The sequence below is a fragment of the Platichthys flesus genome, chromosome 15, assembly GCF_949316205.1.
Source record: "Platichthys flesus chromosome 15, fPlaFle2.1, whole genome shotgun sequence".
NCBI lineage: Eukaryota > Metazoa > Chordata > Actinopteri > Pleuronectiformes > Pleuronectidae > Platichthys > Platichthys flesus.
Window position 1 is genome coordinate 15,465,388 of NC_084959.1, and position 23,416 is coordinate 15,488,803.

General features: G+C 41.5%; 1 protein-coding gene across 9 annotated transcripts in view; it reads left to right on the top strand.

Annotated features, from left to right (window-relative positions):
- Positions 1-23,416, top strand: part of msi2b (musashi RNA-binding protein 2b) — a 241,950-nt gene that overhangs the window by 188,727 nt on the left and 29,807 nt on the right. For all 9 annotated transcript variants that reach the window (XM_062407101.1, XM_062407100.1, XM_062407099.1 and 6 more), the window contains one exon: positions 8,129-8,203. In XM_062407101.1, the coding sequence (XP_062263085.1) occupies positions 8,129-8,203 (75 nt within the window). The remainder of the gene's footprint in view (positions 1-8,128; positions 8,204-23,416) is intronic.

A 23,416-nucleotide genomic window follows, 5' to 3' on the forward strand; every position in this document is an offset into this window, starting at 1 on the left:
GCCTCCCTACCCATCTATCTATCTATCTATCTATCTATCTATCTATCTATCTATCTATCTATCTATCTATCTATCTATCTATCTATCTATCTATCTATCTATCTATCTATCTATCTATCTATCTATCTATCTATCTATCTATCTATCTATCTATCTATCTATCTATCTATCTATCTATCTATCTATCTATCTATCTATCTATCTATCTATCTATCTATCTATCTTTCTTTCTATCTTTCTATCCATCTTTCCATCTATCCATCCATCTATCCACTCTCCTGTGTATGTAATTTATATGTACGACCAAACCAATTGGATTTCCCCCTCCACATAAAAGATTAATATTTTCTTTCAAAAGCAAAAGAGACACACAGCTGATTGTCACAGACGTGCTTTGCTGTGCAGCCCGCCCCTCCTCCTCCTCTTCCTCCTCCTCCTCCTCCGCCTCCTCTAGTAGCAGGTGCAGGCAGAGCCACACTCATGCATTTTTATCTCTACCAGGTAACGTAATGTTTGAAGCCCCTGCTATCGTTGATGGCTGGCCATGTTGCTTGGTTTTCTTTTTATATAATGGATAGGAGCCAGTGGATTTGACCATCTATTGAGCTGAGCACCTCGTTTTTTTAAACATGGCAAATTCATTGGACAGTAAACTAGTCATCTACAATCTGGAGATAAAACAGTGTAAAGATACATAAAATAATCCCAGTATTATTGTGGTAAAATTTGCTAGTATATTTATTATAGCACCATATTATTAATATTAACATCTGAATGTTAAATATACAAATTAATATTGAGGAAAGAAGGCTTTAGCTTAGTAAAGAAGTAATTTCAGATATCATGATAATGCTGAAGACAGCAAATTAATTAGCTGAGTTTTCCAATGTTTAATTCCCCCTGACAGCAAAGTAGACTAACAGACTCAGGACTTAAGTTCAATGATTCATTGAACTTTAGACAAATACAAATAATGATGCCGCATACTTGCCCTGGAAAATCCAACAGAGGAAGCAAAATTAAATGTTTTTAACGGCAGTAATTTCTCTACCATTGTCTGCTAAGAAACCAGGCTTTCATTTCAGCTCAGTGTGTGTCTCCAAAGTTGAGTTTCTCTCTGTGCACACACACATAGCGCCACAGTGGAGGAGAGACAGTTAGACAACCCTTTACGTTAAATGCAAACATCGACCATAAACGTCTGAGAGGTAGCAAAACAAAATTTGTCAAACACATGCGATTGGCAACAATGGATGCTAACAGTCCCTATTATTATACAATACAGCTAAACAAACTTCTGGCTTTGTCCACTGAGACATCTGAAATAAATCTTTAGCTCTGCCTGCCGCTGCTACCGAAACGTTTTTAAAACATACAGCAAGTGCACGTTGCTTGCCGCACCCGGAGACTCACTCATTTCGGTTGATGCTGGACAGTATCAACCAAGCAACCAAGGTTATTACGGGAATTATAGATTAAAACGGTACAACTAACCATGAGCAAACTGGTAACCGTTTCATCCATCAGTGTAAATCTAACTGTAGATATTATTTATGCATCTTTGGTCTGTCTCTACATGCAGTAAAACGTGGTAACATATAACTTTGACACAGGTTTTAATGCTGTGGCTTGTGTAAGCCCATGGCCTGTTTTGAGAGAGGTCATTGTAAACCGCAGGCACAGTGATTTAAAACGGTTTTAGTTCTTGCCATTATTTTCCATCGCTTCATAGTTTGATTAAATCAAATATTGAAACCATTTACCTGTTTTAATACGGTTGCTTATACGTCTATCCATATATCTATATCCAGTAGCACAAACTGCCCGGGTTATTGCGGGCTTGACCTTTCCACGAGACGATTATGCAGCTGTTTGTGGCAAAGGGTTTGATAAGGCTGGCCGAGCGCCTCTGTCAGCTCTATCTCCGTCGCTCCCGGTTCCATCTCATCTGTTAGAAGTATTTAACAAGCACAGTGAACTTTTCAGAACTTATTACAGTCTAATGTGTCTGCGAGGAGGAGAGCACTCTTCCCCTCCATTGGGAGATGGCAGGCAGGGAAGCAGTGATGTGCTCATGTGAGAATATTAACAGCCAACTTGTTTGGAGACACTCTTATCTAAATGAAATTGGAACAAGGACGGCGAAACATTCCTTTATATAATTTGCATTTGGAAAACGGGACCCTAGGCTCATTATTTAAGAAAGTGTAAGCTCCTTTTGTGCCAAATCTCATTAAAGCCATCCCTAGCTCCTTTGTTTACTGCCTCTAATCGAGGCATTTATCTTTATTGTCTTGTGCCCGATGTATGTTTGCTGAAATGAATACACATTTGAGCTGGGGCGAGGTATGGGTGTACCAGATGGATAATTGATTTTAAAGTGAATCAGAACTGTTGAGCCATAAAATAGATACATTAGCATGAATATTAATAAGGCAAATAGGAGCACTAAGAGGCCGCCACCAGGCCAGACACAACGGCAGGCTTCATTTAGCCGTATGGTACAAAAGATAGCAGCGTCGCTCCCCTTTCTTTTTTCTTTCCTCCCACTCTCTTGTTTCAAAGTATTCATCGATGCGCACATAAGAAGCATTTTATGAGATAGAATCTTAACTTAACATGTACCTTAATCCACTTCCCAAACTCTTTTGTATTCCTCTCAGTAGCTCTCTTCCCTCACACACTTGATATACACATGTGGGTGCAAATTCTTCATTTATAGCCATCTTGTAAAAACCCATTCTAATGCAGTACATCAGACTGCAGGAAAGTGGTTTTATCGCTGCTCCAGGAAGTGTTGAAATAAGGCAGTGTAAGGAGCTGCTCCATCTGAGGCAACAATTTCGGTTTGGAATTCATTCTGTTTGACAGTAAGACGGTATCAAACACATAATATCCAATAGTTTGTGGTCCGTGATAGCTTTTCATTGCATCACATCACAGTTCCTTTCAGACAAACAAACAGTGAGGGGGTTTGTGAAAGCCATCCATCTGTAACTTCCTGGTGATGACTTCTCATCAGCACCTAATGAGGATTTTTCTTTTTTATGTCTTTTTCTTCCTCTGGTATAGCCTCAGTCCTGCTTCATCCCCCCCCCCCCCGCCTATCCGAGTAGCATTTCTGTTTTGTCTGCTCGAGAGTGGAGAGGGTCTGGGAGAGGCATTTTCCCATTGGGTCAGGAATAAATTGAACTTTTTCATGGACAGCAAACACTGATTAGATATTTATGACCAAGGTCAACCTTTCTGATTCCAGCTGGCACAGGCTCTGAGGCATACAGAACAGAGCATCTACACACATGCTCACGTTTACACACACACACACACACACACACACACACACAGACACGCACAAAGCCTACATATGCTCACGCACAACCTCACACAAATATGCATGCATGCAAAGTATGTTTTGACACCTTCATTCTGTAGACCCAAGCATAAATGTGCATATAAACCATCTGCGGTGTAAATATATTTATCTGTACTTGCTCCAGAGCTGCAATGTGACACAGTGTATGCATTGCACTGTTAACTTTTCCCGTCCTTTATAGTATTAGTCCTCAGCGTCCATTCGCAGCCCCCAAAATTTACAATGTAGACATTCAGAGGGTAATTTATCAGGCCGGTACGTGGCTAACGAGAGCCGAGGACACTGAGGCCTGAAAGATGTTCCAGAGGTCAGTCTCTGAGGTGTCGCTTACACACAATGAAGAAAGTCTTATCAAGGTTGGCGGCTGTGATTCATTCCTGGCCTAAAGGACTTCCTCTTATTAGGTAATTTAGCACAGATTTATGGTTGAAGGTGATAATAGCTTGAGGAAAACAGATAAAGAATGAGACATATACCATAATTAGAGGGTTAATTATGTTTATATTACCCTCTTATGGTACTCAAATTCTCACAGACTCACACACAGGCTCTGCCACCCACCCTATACTCAGATTTCTTGTTTTGTCTGCGTTCCACTTGCTCCCGCCTGCTCCCTCACACCCCGTTTCTCAATATGTTGCCCACAGCTGCTTCTGTCTGAAAACTGTCCAGCTAATTAACTGGTGGGTCTGTGGTTGTAATAAGAATCATGACAGCAGATGAACAATACATCTGCTACTCTTAAATTGTTCTAATGACACTGGGATCTCTTTGGGCCTCGTTGCAACCCTGCCACCACCCAGGGACTGTACAGCTTCGAAACAAGTCTGTAGGCTCTTACTTTGACTTTGGTAGACTGCATACTGCGGGAAAAGTTGTAGATTTACAAGAGGAGAAAAACTCATTATTTGAGATTATTTAGGCATAAATGTGCAAAAACAAAATTTGCCACAGTTGTCAAGACACTTTGACAATACAACTGTACAATACAAATGTAATTCTAATAAATCCAAGAAATTGTGTTCTGAAAAGTACAACAGAGCATTGGTGCCATATTGAAGAACAATATGTCTTGAGATTGCAAGAAGAAAACACTTTTAATATCATGAGAATTTTTTTTTTAATTGAGCAAAGAAAGCTGTATTATTATTAGATTGAAAACAAATTGGGAAATAAGCAGCAAAGACAACTTGTGCAGTGTTTCCACTCGATCTAGATCACTGATCTCGATTAGCAACTGATCATATTGTTTTTTGAGAAACTATTAAACCCCTTTAAATATCACATGTAACCAACAATAGCCCTGCAGTTGACTACTACTACTTAACATAGCAAATTATTTTATCATTTTTAATAACTAAAGTGTAACCTAACAAGATGTTCATTTTAACACAGGCAACAGGCCAACAACAATTACTCTTAAATTATGACTTTATTTTTTGTAACATTGTGATTTTATTCTTGAAGTCCTTTTAAGTGGTCCTAAGACTCCATTATATAGGAACCACCTACAGTGGATGAACTATTAGCAAGTATTTTTAGAGTTTAGTCCAGAATCAGTTATGTGCTAATGGTTACACCTAAGTGCAGAACACAGGTACAAGTGATAAAGTGAAGATTTATTGGGGGGAGGCTCTGGCAGGCAGAGGCTGAGGACAAAGCAGGGAGTTTGGTTAGAGGGACGGGGCCAAACGAGGCTGAGCTGTGAGCGGGTTTGGTTGACTGGCCAGCGGGGGGGAGAATGAGCCGGGGAGCAGACTGATGAGGCGGGGTGGGGGGGGGGGGGGGGGGTCACTGAGGCTGGGGAACGGAGATGAGCTTGTTTATGGGGAGCTGGGTTGTGTGGCGAGCGTGGCAGGCAAGAGTCGAGCAGGTAAACAGGCAGACAGGAGGTTATCCTGAACCTCGAGCTTAGACAGCTTCCAGAGAGAAAAGTCCCTGTGCATGTAACCAACATCTATGCATCTGCTCTTTGCATTGTAGATACTGATGCACAAAATCTCATCAGGATTATGTTAATTTGTGAGGTAAATTTTAGAGAATCCCTAAGACACATTCATAGTTTACGTTGACTACATTTGCAATCCTATGTAAGTTTAATGATTTATTGGAAAAGGTCTTACCTTCATAATGTAAAAGTAATATTTACCAAATAACTATTTTATTACACATGACCCACATTGATAATTACTTATTAAAATGATGATATAAATAATAAATTATATATGGCATATAGACATTTTTTTAAAGAAAAACAAGAAAAAGTAAAGCACAGGTACAATAACCAAAGCTTTCATAAATTGATCTACAAATGTATTTTGTTGTTTTTAATTTGCTTCCATCAGGAATTTATGTAAATACAACATTAAAACAAACCCATATTGTATAAGCCCGTCCATTCTCTCTTAATAAACCAATCATTTATATGATCTTATAATGTAAAATATAACTGATTGCTCCTTTTCAAGAGACTGGAAACTAGAAATTTGTGTTGTATGTATGTTAAAGAGAGAAAACTGGGCTTACCAGAATACTCACTAAATATTTGTACATTATAAAAGTGGACAACATTATGTAAAAAATGACTCAAATAAAACAGTGAAATATGATTTTCTGGTGATGCTACTGTCCTCACACAGACTGAGGTCGTTTTCTGTTTGGCGATTTAAACACATTTAGCATTTGATTATGATTCCCACAGAGTATATGTTGCCTTGGTAACAGTTGAGATAACCACTACAGATAATGAGTTAATTACTGGTCAGACCTTGTTTCAGCCAGTAAAGAAAACACAGCAAACCCCATGTGAGCGCGGTGCTGGAGGTGCAAATGGAGAACAGCTATCACCTCCTCGCCCGTGGCCTCTTTTTTTAACAAATTGCATCTAGCCATATTAGCCGATGAACCTTTCTGCCATGCTGAAGATTCACAGAACATAAACAGACGGCCGCGTCATTTCAAGGCACCCACTATAAAGTGTTATTACGCTGAGCTGTAAAAAATGCCTCAGAGCTTATGGTTGAGTACAAAACTGGAAATGAATTAGACGGCTAAAGAACCAAGAGTGGCGCTGTTTGTTCATGGGCTTAATGCTTTGCTCTTCAAGTATTTGCCAGTCCTTGATAGCCAACCACAGTGAAGAAGTAACCCAAGAAAGCATGAAGAGGGAGCTGTCAGTTCGGTGGTGCTCCTACGCTCCCGTTTACATACCTCAAATGTGTTTAAATATAATGACACAGCTTATTGATCCATGTTTAAAGGAAGATTATGTATAATGTGAGCAGCTACGCACAATTTAAATCACTACTCAGGGAAGAAGACCATTTCCCTATCTAGGCCCCCATTTTTTTTTTACAGCTTTGGCCGTCACTCGTATAGATTATTAAAAAAAACATTTCACTCACTAAATTGATTACTAATATCGCACAAAGCGGCTGCCCCTTTAGAACAAGGTCCTGCAGCACGAGCAACAAGAGCAGCCTGATGAAGATTAGAGGTTAATCTAATTGAGTGGAATTGTTTGTTGTTTGTTGTCGAACCGCGCACACAGCAAATGATCTTCAGTTGACAATCTATCAACCCTTCAATTATAACTACCCGTCGCCTCTCCATTAGCTGTGAAACATCAAAATAAATTGCCCCATGCTTATTGCAGCTTTTCAAAAAGGCGTTACACATACTGTGCCCAAGACTTTGTGTGAAAAGTGTTATTCCATAGTTTGATAGTTTGTTTCTAGGTTTATGTACGTTTAATTTGGATTATAACCTCTGTCAAGGAGGATACGCTTTCACCCCTGTCTATTGTTCGTAGGTTTATATGTGTTTGTTTGCAAAATTCTACAAAATCAGCAGAACAGATTTCCAGGCAATGGCCGTAGACATTATGTTTTGTCGTTGTCTATCCATCTGTCCCATTCCCGAGGACACGATATCTCAAGCATACCATGAGAGAATTTCCTTAAATTTTGTACGAGCGTTCACTTAGACTCAAGGATGACCTGAATAGAATTTGATGGTCAAGGACACTGTGGTCTCACAAAGTTAGTTTTCTGTAAAAAGATATCTAAAGATCAGTTTGAGGGAATGTTGAATTTGGTACAAGCTTTCACTTGAACCCAAAGATGAACTTATTCGATTTTGGTGCGTGGAGGTCAACGGTCAAGTGACCTCAGGCTACTGTAAATGTGTCATATTAGGAATGCCTGTAGCGATTTCCATTACATCTGGCACAATTCACTTGGGATCACTGATGAGTTGATTGGATTTCAGTGGTCCAAGGTCAAGGTCCCGGTGGCTTTGGCCTCTTGAATGTGAAATCTCAAGACGACATGAGGGCAATTCCTCAACTTTCAACTGATCAAGTGTCACTTGGACTCAAAGATACAGTGATTATGTTTAAATGTCAAAGGTAAAGGTCATCGTGACCTTTATATGAATCTGGAAAAAAAGTATGTAGAAATATATGCTTAGAAACTGTCGTGGTTGGTTGAGGCATACAACCCCAGTGCAGAAATTCTAATTCATTAAATAACGTCAGAATCTTTAGTTAAAATGTGAACACTTTACTTGTCGATATCCTCCAGAGATTCAAAGGCAGCTTTCCGGGGCTTGTTTTCTCTCTAAGGGTACATAAGCAGCTATGGCCCAGTGTTTTCCTCCCTGAGTCCTTTTTGCTGTATTGGTATCACATCTCTGCATGTACATTATTTCTAGATGTCCTCTAACCTCTTTGTAATCTTCTCCTCTTTATCAAAGGTTACCCTAACATTGTGGCGACGTACGGCCGCGGATACACTGGATTCGCACCCAGCTACAGCTACCAGTTCCCCGGTGAGTTAAAGGCTTCCTTCGAATATCTGTGTCGCCGCTGATTTCTGTCATGCACTCTCAAGCGGCGCAATCAGACACACATTCCCCAGAACAGCAACACGCGCACACATGAATGCTCAACAGCACACACACCCACACGTCACTCATCAAATAATCGTGAAAGTTTGCTACGTGTTTAGATTTCTAAGGTGGCTTCTTAAAGCTGACGTTTCGTGAAATAAATTGCTTACTCCTTTTTATGCCACACTTGAACATCACCATGACCAAATGTCTAAAATGGGGAAAGTTCTTCGTCTTCCGAGGCTCAATGTATGCAAATTTGAGTGTGGAGAAGCAGGTAAATAAGCACCGCTTTATATAGGCAGGTTTTTAAAAAATATGGTTCTTTTAATGGAAAATGAATGACGGCATTTTCTGCATTAAAAGTGTTGACTCGGAGTGTCGGCCACTTTAATAGGAGTCCGAGTGATACGTGTCCAGGCTGAAAGTGGGCAGCTGTACCTGTCTGCTGCTGGAAGGGCCCCATGGCTCTGAGGCGCCATCACTTACACAGGCATCCTGTCAATTTCATGCTTTATTTAGGGACTTTACACATGCTTTGTTTGCCATGCCAGACATCATTCCCTCCACTGATAAGACGGAATGGGAAATATCTGACAGCAGCTCAGATCTCTGTAATATCTTTGTGAAATAGATTCAGGAATGGTAAGACCTGCGGTCCAGCTGTGGCCACCGGCAGATCAGACATATGCTAGATTTACACCTGACCACAACATTATTTGACAGAAGAAAAGGAATAGCACCTACCCGTCAGCGTGGGCGAACATGAAAAGCATACAAATGTGGCAATTAAGCAAACGTTGTCTTTGATAATGACCAATTATTTTGATAGCTGATTAGAAGAACACCAATGTGTCGAATTGTGTGTGCAGCACGCATATAAGATTTATCAGTCCTGCATTTTCTGTAAACAAATCGTAAAACATTTATTACCTTGGTTCTGCAAAAAGACAAGGAAAAGATCAAAGGGAATATAACTGATCAGTATTTCCTCATTCTAAGTAGCTCTAGTTAAACATGGATTTTTGAAATGTTTACTATTTACAACAAATTAAGCGATATAACCTTCCCCGAGGCAGAGTGTATGATCCTGTCCATGTTAAACTCAATTTAAAGAGTTTGATAAAGCTGTATGATTAAAACAGCCTCCTCTGGGCGCGCTCAACTCTTGACAGGGTAATTGGAATTTTTAATGTATGAATCAGACTCCCTGTCCAAATTAAATAACCCCGGGCCAAATATTGACTAGTGTCCTTCCTTCCCAAGATCTGGAAGGCATCCTCAATTTAAGATCAAAAGCTTTTTCTCCCACTGTACGCAACCTCACCGAAACACTCACTATAAATAAATGGAGCAGGGACTCGGCCGGCTGGATCCGAGAGGTGTAAATTGTGGGCTGCATTTCAAGGCTTTTTTATTCCCAGTAAACCTCAGGGGCCCGCTGTTAAGAGGGAAAAAAGAGTGGTTAGGCAATTGCTCAATTGTCAAGATAAAACAGTGATAACACATTGATCAGTGATGAAGCACTGAATTAATTACGAAAAAACTCAATACGACGTACACGGGCAGAGAGAAACCAAAGCTGACACCCCTGCAGCTGAAACAGAGTTCAAGTCTAAAAGAGATGTGAAATATACAGAAGCTCAGATGGAGGAAAATAAAGCTCTCAGTGTAGCCGGTTAGACTTAAAGCCGACACCAGCTCAACAGCTGTTAAACAGAATCTGACAGCTTAGCACTCTGCTCCATGTGGCACTCCCAATTAATTTCCTCATTGATCACAAAGTGTGTTTGATATCGATCACATACAGTATTTTTTTCCCTCTACGTGTTGGTATTTGTTATGCTGCGTGTTGCATACAGAAGTATTCCGTCACAGGACGAGCATCGTTAATGTTTAATGCACTAAGAGGCCTTCATATATCACTGATGTAAATCTGATCATCCTCTATTTATCAAAACTTGTCTATGGAAGTGAGCATGTATCGGGTCACAGCTCCAGAGAGCAAAGTCTGACATTTATTCAGCCGTGTCTGTATAACCGTCGCTGAAATGAGTTGTGACTACAAAACCGCCAACTACCCAGAAATTGCTAAGTCATGTGAAACCCAAGAAAACCCAGTCAAAAGAAATTTCTCTGGCAAAGAGAGGTGTGGTTACCTGTATCTGCATCAAGTCCGACTATTGTAATGTGTGTATCTTGGGTCAAGGCTTATCCTTGTTAGCTATCTGCTGACAGTTACTGGTTTTATAATCCAATCTTAGTCTGTATATAAAGAGGAAAAACATGACCCCCCCCCGAAAAAATTAAGTCAAAACACCTTGATTGCCCCCTTGTGGCTGGCTGCAGTATAGGTCATAAACCCCATCTCCTTCATGTCAGCATATGGACCAAACTAAAGGTCACATCAAAATGTATTTTCTTGAAGGTGGTTTCTGTTGGATTAGGGAGCTCATCATTCTGATTTATGTTTTAAGTGTTCATGTTTTTGATAAGGTTGATTTCAGTTATTTAATTAATGCAACTACATAAAAAAGCATGTAGAAATGTCATGATTGAAAGGTGAGTGATATTTGGTTCCTCGTTTACTATGGCTCCACTCTGTAATCACTACTGTGTGGACTCTGGCTACCAGTGACGTCACCAGTACGAGATGGCAGCACCTACATGCAGGATATTGCGTCTTCAGTTTTTGTACAGTGGGAGGCAGCGGAGAGCATCTTTATTTACACTCACTACTGCCATTAAAGGGAGAGAGGATTTCTTAACATCAAATATGTAAAAAAAAAAAAAAGATGTGCACATTTACGGGAAAGCAGATAATGCTTCCGTGGAGATATTGATATATGAAAATTGTTAAATCTAATTTTCTGTCGGACGACGAGGACAGACATTTGTCATTCTTATCGAGTTTTGTGTTTGTCCCTCGTCTAGCCTGGTTACAGTGTGTTCACACTGAACAGGAAGATGGCTGTGGAAGAGAGGCGTTTGTTTGATAAAGATGCCTACTTTGATTTTTGCTGTTTGTAAATTCCAAGCCATGTTTAATATGCAGTAATCACGCGCTGTTTGCCTCGTCGCCGCATTGTTTCTGCATTATGCTTAAACTAGGACTGGGATTGAATTTCAAAGATGATGCTGCATGTGGAGGGACAATCAAGAAGACGTTTTTACCTCAGAATCACAAGTAGTAAGGAGGTGTAACACATGATTAGCAGAAGCAGAACCCACAAAGCAACAAGTTGTTCTGTTTGTTTCTATTCATCAAAGCTTCTCTTTGTAATATTGGCTACAGCTACTTGATTATTCGTTATTGGAAGTCACATAGCAACTATTGTTAGAAGACGTTGGCTCTTCCTTGTAACTCACTCATACACCCATGATTTACGGCTGTCATTCATATCAAATCCTTTTCACTGATTGTTCTAATGCACGTACTTGAGTTGGATTGCAAGCAGTGGTCATGTCAGTGTCAAATAATAGCAGCAGGGACTGTTACTTTTGCATGCAAATATGACATGTGATATGTGAGTGTCACCGTGTTGTCATTTGCTGTGCGGATTTACTGTATAGATTCAAGAAGATAGAGTGTTTGCTCAGGTTGTTGCTGCCTTTACCTTTAAATAACACCAGCCAGCCTAGACGTGCTGCCAGCAAATGATTTCAAAAGAAAACGAGAATAGCACTCAGTAGAGTGCATACCTCCTCAAAGTCAAATTCCATCAAGCGGCAACAAATTTCTTGGACTGAAAGATATCAGTCCCCTAGATAGACATTTTGCATTATTATTCCCTGGGATTTTGGTTAAAACTTCAAAAAGTGGCCCCTAATTCGCATTAATATGGATCCGCCCCCTTATCCTATTCTGCACAAAATGAAATGGGTTTGACCCATCCCTCATCGTTCAACACAAATTTGTGGAAATCTTTTTTTTTTTTGTGTAATCCTGCTAACAATCAAACAAACCCAGATGAAAAAAGAACCTCCTTGGATAGATGATAATATATCTGTAGCTGAATTTACATAGTTATTCTCAATCCCTTAATTAACCTTACAATGAAATGAGACACCCGCGCACACACTCAGGAAGTACACCAAAACGATGTGCTGCCTTGGGCTCTGATAATCCCTATTTCTGAAAGCCGTGTCAATCAATTTGAAATATTTACATAATTAAGGTTGATTTATAGAAAAGGGAGAACAGTAGTTAACCGCATGTTAAACCCATCCTACACTAGCATGATACTTAAAGGACCAGTTTATATGAAATGTGGCTGCACAGGTAGTACTGGTTAGATCATTTTTTGTGAGGTTTACAACACATCTACTAAATGCCTTAGTCGTATGTACAAGCAAGTGTCCTCATCTATTGTTCACATCCATTTACTGAGCTGAGTGAGTCCTTTACATTAACAGATAGATGCAGAAATAAATGAAACCATTAGGATGATATCGTTGTCTGGATGTTGCAGAACAGCACAATATAACACAACATAAAGTGTGTTGCTGTTTTTCATGTATTAAATAGACAAAAAGATTTGACAAAATATATTTTGCCATAAATAAGATCGCGTGTATCGAATGTGTTTCCTTATGATGTAAATATCATATTTCAAAATGTGATTCGACATTATCAGAATAGTGAGGCTGAAAATTAAAATGATTTGGAAAGGTGTTCCATGAAGCACAGGATTAAAGAGCTGGAGTCTGCAGATTAATTAACATGTGTGTCCTGCTGCCTTTATATGGCTGCAGGGATTTAATGACCTGAAGGAGACGCTTTTCATACAGTATAAAGCAGCTGCGGAGTCAATCACATTACTGCTGCTTATACCCACATTAAACTTTTATATTTTTTACTGCTGATTTAAATGCATCGAGGGAGATTGATTAGACACACTTGTGTTAAAAGGCTTTAGTCTGATTGGCGATTACTCTGCATTTGCTGAGACGGTTTCTATTGTTGATCGCAGCAGTGAAGTGGCATTGCCTCTGCAGCACACCGGGTGACGCGTAGGTCGACCCATAACCTGCGGATCCTGTAACTTATAAATAACTTACAGAAACATTGTGTGCAGTAGGCTGTGATTACACCCCCCCAACCTCAACGCCCCCCCCCCGCCCCCACACACACACACGCACACACACACTCTCCCTCTGGAGGGTGCAGGTTATTTTATGTCCCAGTTGTCAATAATCTCTCCGCCCAGCTATAAAGTAGCCTACATCTATTGCACGTCTCCCTGCACACAGACTACAATTTATAATACTTTAGACCTTAAACAGAGTGTATAGACCCACATACCTAAAGGGGGGAAAGGGGATGTTCTGCTGTTTTTCTTCTCTCTGAGCCAGCTCCAGTTGCAGTCTCGCCTCAAGTGTGTCACAGCTGCTCCTCCACCACTCTTCACCCTCCTTCAGCTCGTTGTCTTCATGAGTGAGCAGGGTCTGGCACTCTCTATTCCTGCTCTCCTGCCCTTGTTCTAGCCACTCTTTTAACAGCTCATCTTTTTGTCTCCTCCATCTGCCCCCGTCCCTTTTCCACCAGGTTAACGTGCTCCTATAGAGCCTTGTTTTCATCTCTCAGAGCCTTTTCTCACCCACTGCAGAGTAGAGGGCAACTCTGAGGCCATGTACACTGTGCTGCAGCTGCACTGGAGCTGGTCTGTGCTGTTTAGGCCCTGAAAGAGCAGCACTAACCCGCACAGGCCCAAATGGCTGAAAAAGAGTAACATAGAGTACATTTAGTTCATGGGGAGGACTCTAGTCCCACTTTAACACAACCTGTAACGTTATTTAAGCAGTCAAAGGGCAGGACTCCTTGAAACTATATCTCAGGGTATTATTTTCACTCTGTCACAGTTTTTTTCCTATCTCTATAAATATGGACACTAGTCTGCAAACATATCCTCCAAAAGCCAAACCTTTTTGAGACCCCAGTGTATTAGTGATTTTTGGCTTATATTTGACTTTCAACACAGAAATCCTTTTCACTTTCATTTGAGATTGTTTGGGGTTAAGTTTGAATTACTGTCGATTATTTCGGTTAAACTTGAGGATAATGTCGTGGGACAAGGTTCTTAATGAGATGTTTGGTTTGGTTTGTTAAGAAGTTGTTTGTAAAAGTAGGATCTTAACAGCTGTAAAATTACATTGTTGCCAAAATTAAATGAAACAATTACTAAGTGGTCAGCAACTCGGCATCAGGGATAAAGCAGCATTCGTTCAATTTGTGACTCATTCTTTTACACTTGAGTATTAACATAATGCTTTACAGTTATTACAAACAAGAAACATCGTCCTCAGATCTGCCCTCAGATAAAATCTTAAAACAAACAATCTGTTATTCTTAAATAAAGGATTTGCTTTCCCCTGAAGGACTATTTTCAGATTAATGTGGTGAAGGGTGAAACTTCTTTTTGATATGATACAATAAAAGACAGAGACTGAATGGTAAATGTTTTACCTGGCTGGTGTAGTGAATGTCAATTAAAGATAAAACTCAGATGGGGTTTTATGGAGAATAAGGGACACCTAAACTGATATTGCTTCATACAGGCTCTTTTGAAATCATAGAGAATTAAGATCATCTTACTATTAAAACAGGAATACAAATCCTGGCAGACACTGCCGGTGATGATCTTAGTTACAGTTTGCACATTAGACTGTTTAAATCTCCCAAATTTTGAATTGCACTGCAGGGATCTGGGGTTTTAATCAAACTCTTAATTGCTTTTCGTGTTTGCATAGAATAGTCACACATTGTCCATATGTGATTTATGATGGGAAACATCTTGGCAAAACACATGCTGTGGCTCTGTAATAGATTTATTAACATACGTGACAATAGACACTGAATAAATGTTATATTAATTATCAGATGAACTTGCAGAGCTGTTCTAAATCTGGCTTGACTGCAGATATTCATTAACAACTTGCCTTGTTGAAATATCCGCTCCTTGAAAATCATGAAGTAAACCTTGAACAGAAATATTAAAGAAACCAAAACTGAGAGCATTTTATTTTATTAAACATTCTAAGATGCTTAAGATTAAGATGCATTTATTAGTCCCAAACACATGCACAGACATACAAAGGCACACTCATGCAGGAAGGGGAATTTAATCTCTGCTTTTGACCCATCTGGTGCAAGACAAACAGAGCAGTGAGCGACCATGTACGGCGCTCGGGGAGCAGATGTTGGGGGAGTAAGGTGCCTTGCTCAGGGGCACTAGACAGGGTAGGGAGAATCCTCTTGGATTTTTGGACAGATCAATCCAGGTTCATCTTTTGTTGTTTCTCCGTGGAGTCGAACCAGAGACGAACCAGAGACCTTTCTGCCCATAGTCCAAGTTTCTGCCACTAGACCACCGCCTCTCCCCCTTCAGTGTGTAAGCTTCTCACATCCGAGCTTAAAGTCTGTTTGTGCTCATTTAAGATCTGACATTCTGCCTTTGGCTGTGGAAACTGGACTCTTATGTAAGTGTGATGTACTATAGTTGATCTTTAAATTACTCCATGTATTTACTACTCTAAATAATTAACAGAATCAAACTAATTATTTCTCTCAAGCAGAGTAGGAAATCTGGTGCTGTCACTGTGAAAGGTGTTTTAGATCAGGAGATAGTGAATGTAGAGGAGCGAGGGGCAAAGCGGATCTATTCAGTCTATTGAATAATTAGAAACAGTTCATTAAAAAGATCTGTTTAAAAGTACATAAAAGTGCCAGGCCTCGGAGATAGCAATTTCAATCAGTTGTGTATTTACTCTTTAATTATTATCTATGTAAGCTTGATAACAACAGAAAATCCCCAGTTGATGGCAGGGGGGGTGCAGCTGAAATTTAGTTGGCCCCTGATCTTCCCCTGTCCTGTCCTGTTCCATTTTTAAAAAAAAAGTACATCCACCACGGCTCATACAGAACAGTTCTATTGAGGCAGTGCTGTCACTGATCTCGGGGGTGGGAGAATCTCTAAAACTAGATACCACCAGTGTTACTATCATCAACTGGAAGTATTCTAAAAAAAAAAAAAAAAAGGCTGTTAAAGTGAGAAGTCAACATTGGCAGGGATCCTATTTAACACTCAGAACTTTTTAGTGATAACAGAGGGGTCTATATCTGTGAATGTATGTGTCGGTGTGACTCAGACCTCAGGTTCTTTCCTTTTTCAGGTATTGAATCTCCAGAAGAATAACATATAGCTGTATAATGTATAGTTAACCTCGCTAATGACTTGTTGGAAGAATCAAAGTAGGAAAATGCAGTCTTATGGAAACCGTCTTAGATTATCAGACTTCAGAGCGTTTATCAGGCTACAAAGAGCGAACGCAAAAATTGAAATGGTCTTTGAAATGAAATGAGGTACAAAAGGACCTCTCTGTGAGTCTGTTAGACATTGAAGTGCACACCATTCCCCAGGTACTGCAGCTCAAAACAGTTCGACAGCACAGATTTTTCAGATAGCTCCCAAAGAAGACAAATCGGAAGTTTGCTTGAAATTAAGATGCTCCTGTTGCCGTGGTGGAGGTGAGGAATTTATCTGTCATGTTCGTAGCCGACTCACATTTGCTTCACCACTTCTCCTAACATTTCTCCACGATCTCTGTCACCTAGAAAAGAAGCCGCACTCGCCTCACACCCCCATACATTTTCGGAGCAGAGGTTACAAAATACATCTTCACTGGAGCAGATACAATCCACCAGAGAATGACTGTATTTTCTAATGTGGATAGCTAGTGGTTCAGAAAGGATGCTGTTTCTTTCTTTTACTAAAACCCCAAATCCTGCTGTGATAATGGCTGGAAATTGAGGAAAAGCAGTGGCTGTCAAGGCGTGAGGAACATTACTGTACATTATTCTCCTTTTTATGCAGCAGTCTAATTAGCAGTAGCTAGCTGATAAATGTGCTATTGTATAATTCAACTTGTGGCGCCCAGGGGAACATCTCAGGATGTGCCACATTCAAAGCGTGGGTTGTCTAGTCTGGAGAAAGCCACATTCAAAGAAGTAGCCTATTGGATCTCAGCTTTACAGCACATTGAACTCAGTTGTCTTTGATTACCTCGGGCTCAGACTGTATACAGTGAAATATTCTTTTGTTTACGGTGCATATTAAAATGCAAAATGGGTGGTAAGGAGATCGTCCCCAACAATAAGTGCAAGTTTATGCATTGTGGTGTAGGTACAGTGCAGTTCCTGCTAATGGTGTCAGCAAATACGGAAAGAGAAATATAAAGAGGTTTAAATATTGTAGGATGGTCTATTGTGTTTATGATGTATGCATGAATAGGAAGCTTGTCCATATGAGGAAAATGTAATTAAAAAAAGAAAATGGTGTATGCACGAGTGCATAATGCATGCGAATGAGCTAGAGAAGTGAAAATCAAAAGAAGGGACACACCCCCTCATACATTCATATTGTACTTTCTATTGTTAACCAGTCTTGTATCAGTTCCTTTCATTACGCACACGTGAATGCAGAGTTGAGCGCGCGCACACACACACACACACATATAGAAAGACGGCACAGTCATACAAAGACTGAGATTCAGGATCTGTGTATGAGGGGACTTGAGAGAGCTCCTCTCCACTCTCTCCCGTGTTCTTGTGCGACTTGCTGCCTCCACCGCCGTGCCCTCAGAGCCTCCCCTGGCATAAATGACCATTATGGCTCCATTAGGGCTGCTCCTAGGAGGTCATTATGCTACACTGAAAAACCAGGGATGAAGACGTTAGTGGGATCCCATCAGGGGAGAGACACAGACTGAGTGAGAGAAAGACATAACACTCCGTCATCCAGCTACTCCAGATGTCATGACAGACAAACAGCGATTCAGGCCCAGTGAGTCAGCCTCTTAAGCAGTAAAAGAACGGAGGGAAAGGATGATTAAAGAGAGGAAAGGACAGCAGTAAGTGCAGCATGCATGCAATGAAGGACAGAGGGGCGGGTCATTTTAGGTTAACATTATAGACATAAACTATCCAGGAAAAATGCAACCTGCTGCTTGAGTTTCCTTCTCACAGCAAACTATATTAGAAGGTGTTGTGTGTCTGTGTGAGGTCTTTTAAGTGGCTTGACTCGAGGTTGTACTTGACAAAGGTTTTTTCGGTTGAATCAAATTTGGCTGTTTATTAAAAGATATTAATTCCTTTTTTTATATCAAGTGATGTTTCAATAAACTGACAGAATTCTGAAAGAGGTTTGGTTGAACATCTATGATGAGAGAGACATTCACTTATAAATTCATTCACATAAAAATTCACATAAAATAGCAAACAAAGCCAAATTATCCCTCTGAGCAAATGACTCTGATGTGCAACATTAGATATAACAAAATAATAATATTATCAAAATATTGAACTTTATTTATATAACAATAATAAAAACAGACTTTACTAAATGCTTTTACAGCAAAGCAAGAGGCAAATACAAGAGAAATAACAATCAGCAGGTAGCAATGTGACATGAAGGCCAAAATATTAGATCAGTCCAGATATCAGAATTGAGTGAAGGATAAATTGTATTGGAACGTCTGTAGTCTCACATAGCCAGACCTCCACAGGGCCGTGTTAGTACTACAGAATGGTCTGGCAACATCAATTGGCTGTTGGGCAGCAACATGTCCATAATGCAGCGATAGTGCCACTGCAAAAAACAAGGGCTTGTGTCGGTTGAAGGTTTTCACATGGAGGGATTGAGGTCATTCCCCGTAAAGAAAACAGTAAAAGTCATCTTTGGGATTACTCGATCACAAATCTTCATCACGACTTGCCCTTTCCAGAGTGTAGGTTGCTTTGGCTCGAATGTTGTTGTTTCCCACAGCGAAGGGGAAGCTAAAACATGCCAGAAGCAGAAGGGGAGGAGAATACTGCATACAACCCACGGTCTCCATCCATTGAGTCACACTAATTTATGTGGTATTCAAAGTTGTATGGTCAAGCGACAGGTTTGGGCCCGTTCTTGAAATTAGAAATGAAATTCAGAAACGAGATCTGGGTCACACCATCTCCCAAGGAGACACTTGTTACTCTATAAGATTGTAAGTGTCATGGAAAAACAAGGCCGCTGACCTTTTCACCCCCTTTTTCCTCTTTAGGTGAAGTGTGCAAAGGTACAAGCAGCAGCTGCCCTCTCAGCAGGTGGCATATAGGGAAAGGTAGCCACTGACCTGTGCAGTTGGCATGATATACTGCTCCTGAAGGCTGCATGCCCCGAGAATCTGGGTCACAGCCAACCAAGCTTATGATAAATGCACCCGAGGTCACAACAGGGCATAAGCCTGAAACATCATTTAGACTCCCAGGGTTTAGCTTTAACTGTCTGCTGTTGGGAGATGGAAATGTGTTGACAGGGACGATATAGTGCTGTGAACAATGCTTGGTGGCCCATGACAGAGGAGGTACAGTATGTAGCTGCGTCCTGTGTGTAGACCAATGAAGTGGGCCTCACGTGGAGTCCCTGTTGTCTGTGTTTTGGTCCCTGAAAATATAGTTCTCTTGGAATCAGAAAGTAAACATCAGAGACTACGGTGGCCGAAATGTCTCACACAAACGCAACAGAAGACATAATGCAAAAGCTACATCACAACAGAATTGAGCAATCGTTTCGGTTGTGTTGTCATTTTCATATTCATGTTTATGGCTTTTGCGTTTGTGTTGCATGTTTTTTTTTGTGTTGTTGCCTTTGCCTTGGTGTTTTCCATTAATCCACTGCTGTGTCACGTCTCAACTTTCTGATTATAAGATAATTACATCTTCTGAGAAACTCAAACTTATTTGCTTCCAGCTACAGTCAACCTTTTACGAACTTGTCTCCTTTCATTGGAACAAAGTGTTATTGTACTTTTCAAACTTTCTTTCCAATAAAACTCTTGTCTTGCTGGCTATAGTTCATTACCTCCTGCGTGGATGATGATGATGATGTGGTCTGGAACACATGCCCAGTCATTATCTGCAGAGTCTTTAGTATTCAGATATCTTATATTTCCCCTGTCAGGACACTTCTTGGCAACAGTGTTGGAGCAGGTGGAAAAAATCAATGGCCTGAGGCGGATGAGGAGCCAACCTGTGTCGCGGGTGCATGTAACATTGTCCTCCATGAGACAGATCCCACTGTTTGTGTTTTTACTGCACTCCTGAGACGTGGCATGGGCACACACACACACACACGCTCACGCAGCAGACCTATTGGTGGAACAGGTTTCTATTGAGCTGGAGTTACACAGCAGATTGTTCCTTAGTTCCTGTGACCATCCCCATATAAGCTGGGTGAGCCGTGACCCCAGCAAGTGGTCCCACAGGCCAGAGTGAGTGCTACAGGGCTGGAAGCAGATGGCCCTCCTGATGCCACACTGACTCACAGATTGGCTTTAATTGCCAAGGCTGATCATTTGCCCAATGAGTCTGTGAAGGCCGGGACACTCCATGAGTCGCAGGCCTTAAAATAGGGCCTGACGAGGTGCGTTGTGATCTCATCCGCTTCAACAGCCATGCACAGTGCATCTTTCTCTCACACTCTTGGAAACTCACACACACACACACACAAATTTCACAGGTATAAAACTGACAAAATCAAAAACTCTACAAGGCTTCCTATGAAGGCAAAAGAGGTGGAGAGACTTTAGTAGGAGTCTCTCTCTGCTTTCCTGTCTGGCTCTCTGACTCACTGTCTCCCCAGCAATGCAGGCCCGCGCACACGCACATGCAAACGCACAAGCATGCAGCACACACACACACACACACAGACACGCACAAACACGCACACCTCCCCAGGCCATGACTGTTCACAGTGACAGCGGTGAGTGTGCAGCTCTGACGTCAGTGGACAGCACTGTATGTCAAGTCCTGTCCTCTTATCCATGTGCACTCAGAGAGCGAGACTGTTCCCAGATCAGCTTTGTTGTCTATTAAGCATAACATCTGTTTGTGTGCATGTGCTCTGCTGACAGACAGTATAAACTGCTGTACGGTACTGAACATGTTTCTGTGAGCACTGGATTGATTCAACAGGTGTAACAGCACTCTACTGCATGACCCTCAGCTCTTAACAGGGTGAGTGTTGTTTTTCTTTATTGTTTTGTGGTATAGTTTTGTTTTTCTGTGTTGATGCAATGTGCACTGGTCTATCTGCGTGCTTACAAGAACACAAGTCATCCCACGTGCACATGCACGTGTGAGCAAAACCAGCTACTGCACTCTGACAGAGGCAGCGCTGATAGGCTGGCTATTTCCTGAAAGTAGAAGAGAAGGCTCACCTCATTTGCCCAGGTCTTAGCTCACCCCAGGACAGCAGACACATCCTCACACACTGAGGCAGGCAAACAGTCTGCAATGGAGACCCACAGTCTAGTTCCTGTGGTGGGGATGATGAGCTGCTGTAAGAGGCAGAGTGGCAACGCTAAAGCTCATTATGTCTCGGCGGTTGAGCTGCAGGTCTTGAAATGAAACTCGAGCTGCCCTGCCTCGGACATGTCTGACACCTTTGGACGGTGCTGGAGACCAGCAGGGGGACAGAGAAGGGGCGCAGACGTGGAAGTTGGCAGCAGAGTTCAATATGTGTGTCTGCGGGACCATGCTCTGTGTCGTCTGCCTGTTGTTTTGATGCCACCCACTGTTCGAGAGCTCCAGGCTCACAGAGTCGGGTACTTGCTACATCTCTACCCAGCTGCCCCCTCCATCCCGCCCTCCTGCTGACTGTGCTAATAGCTCTCTGGTTGCTCTCATCCCCCCTTTCCCCAGCGCAGGGACGCATGGAAACATATATAAACATGTATGCATATATGTCTGTATATCATAGCACACAGCCAGCTGCATACCTCCACTCTGTGTGGATGCATTGTTTACAGCTCCAGTAAGTACGTAAGTGGAAGCCAATGTTGCTGTGCTATTTTTGGGTCATGCCACATTTTACCCAACTTGCCCTGTGTATCTAGAGCAGTGCTAGATTGTGTAACCGCAGTACAGAGCTGCCTGTAAGTGCTCAGCATTAAAGTTATAGCCATGAAATAGTGTCGACAAGGCTGCTCCGTCTTGTAATTATTGTAACTAACATCAATACATCTTATTTTCGACGTAAATCATCTGCAACGGCAAGTCTGTGTCGGAGGCTGAGTGTTCAGCGCAAACACACAAACACATTTAACTCGAATGGTGAAATGACACTTAATGCACTCATTCATTTTGAGAAAACCTGACCCCCCCCCCACCCCTGTCATTCATCTGTCCCCTCCACTGCCCCCTTCAGAAGTGGGAGATGGGCATTAAAATGCATACAAAATTAAGGCTGTTTACTTGGACACTAATGAGAGGAGGCTTAAGTAGTCTACTTTAATTAGGATGATTGGCTCCTTCGGGACCTCACAGGCGGGGCCAGAACAGCTGATTCACTCCGAGCTCCCAGGACCTTTTCATACTCTCCGAGTGTCACAAGCGATGTCAGAAGGAGATTGGACTGCAGAGACATGTTGCCTTCACTGATCCCTTGCAGGTTGGAAAGAAGCACTGCAGTTAAATGCACTGAAGCAGACCATTACATAAGCACCACTGCAAGGTCAGACATCTGTGTCCTCCCTGTCTCTGTCTCTATTTAAGACGCCATCATAAACTGCCTCAGGGTTAGGCCTGTGAGCCAGGACCCCTGTCCAGTCCACAAAGCAGTGTCTCCGTTTCGACAACTCAATTGATTTTACTTTCTTCCGTATCTTCTTGGCCTCAATTCTCTTCACGTTTCTGAAAAAGCATTTTTTTCAGCTTTTTTTTAGTGGGACTCTGTACTTCGTCTTAACTACTGTATGTGTGTGAGTGACTGAGTGCTCTTGTGTGGAAGCAGAATGTGTTTAGATCAGGTTTCTAGCATCGGAGCACCCTTTTTTACTGGAGTGCACAGGAAGGAGCACAAAGAAGAGGTTAAAAGTGTGGCTACACTTCAAAAGAGAGTCTAGTTTGTCCCCTTTGATGCTATGCTGCCATGCACTTCAGCTACAAAGAATGGGCACTCTTGTCCCTGAGAAGTGAAGTAAGAGACACCGACAGCTTTTCCTGAGCTCAATATAAGCAGCATCACAGTAACTCACACTCGGCGTACGTCTCAGCGCATATGATGTGCATTCGCAGCTGGGCAGACTGGGGGTATTTCAAGATCGAGGGTTCTTCAA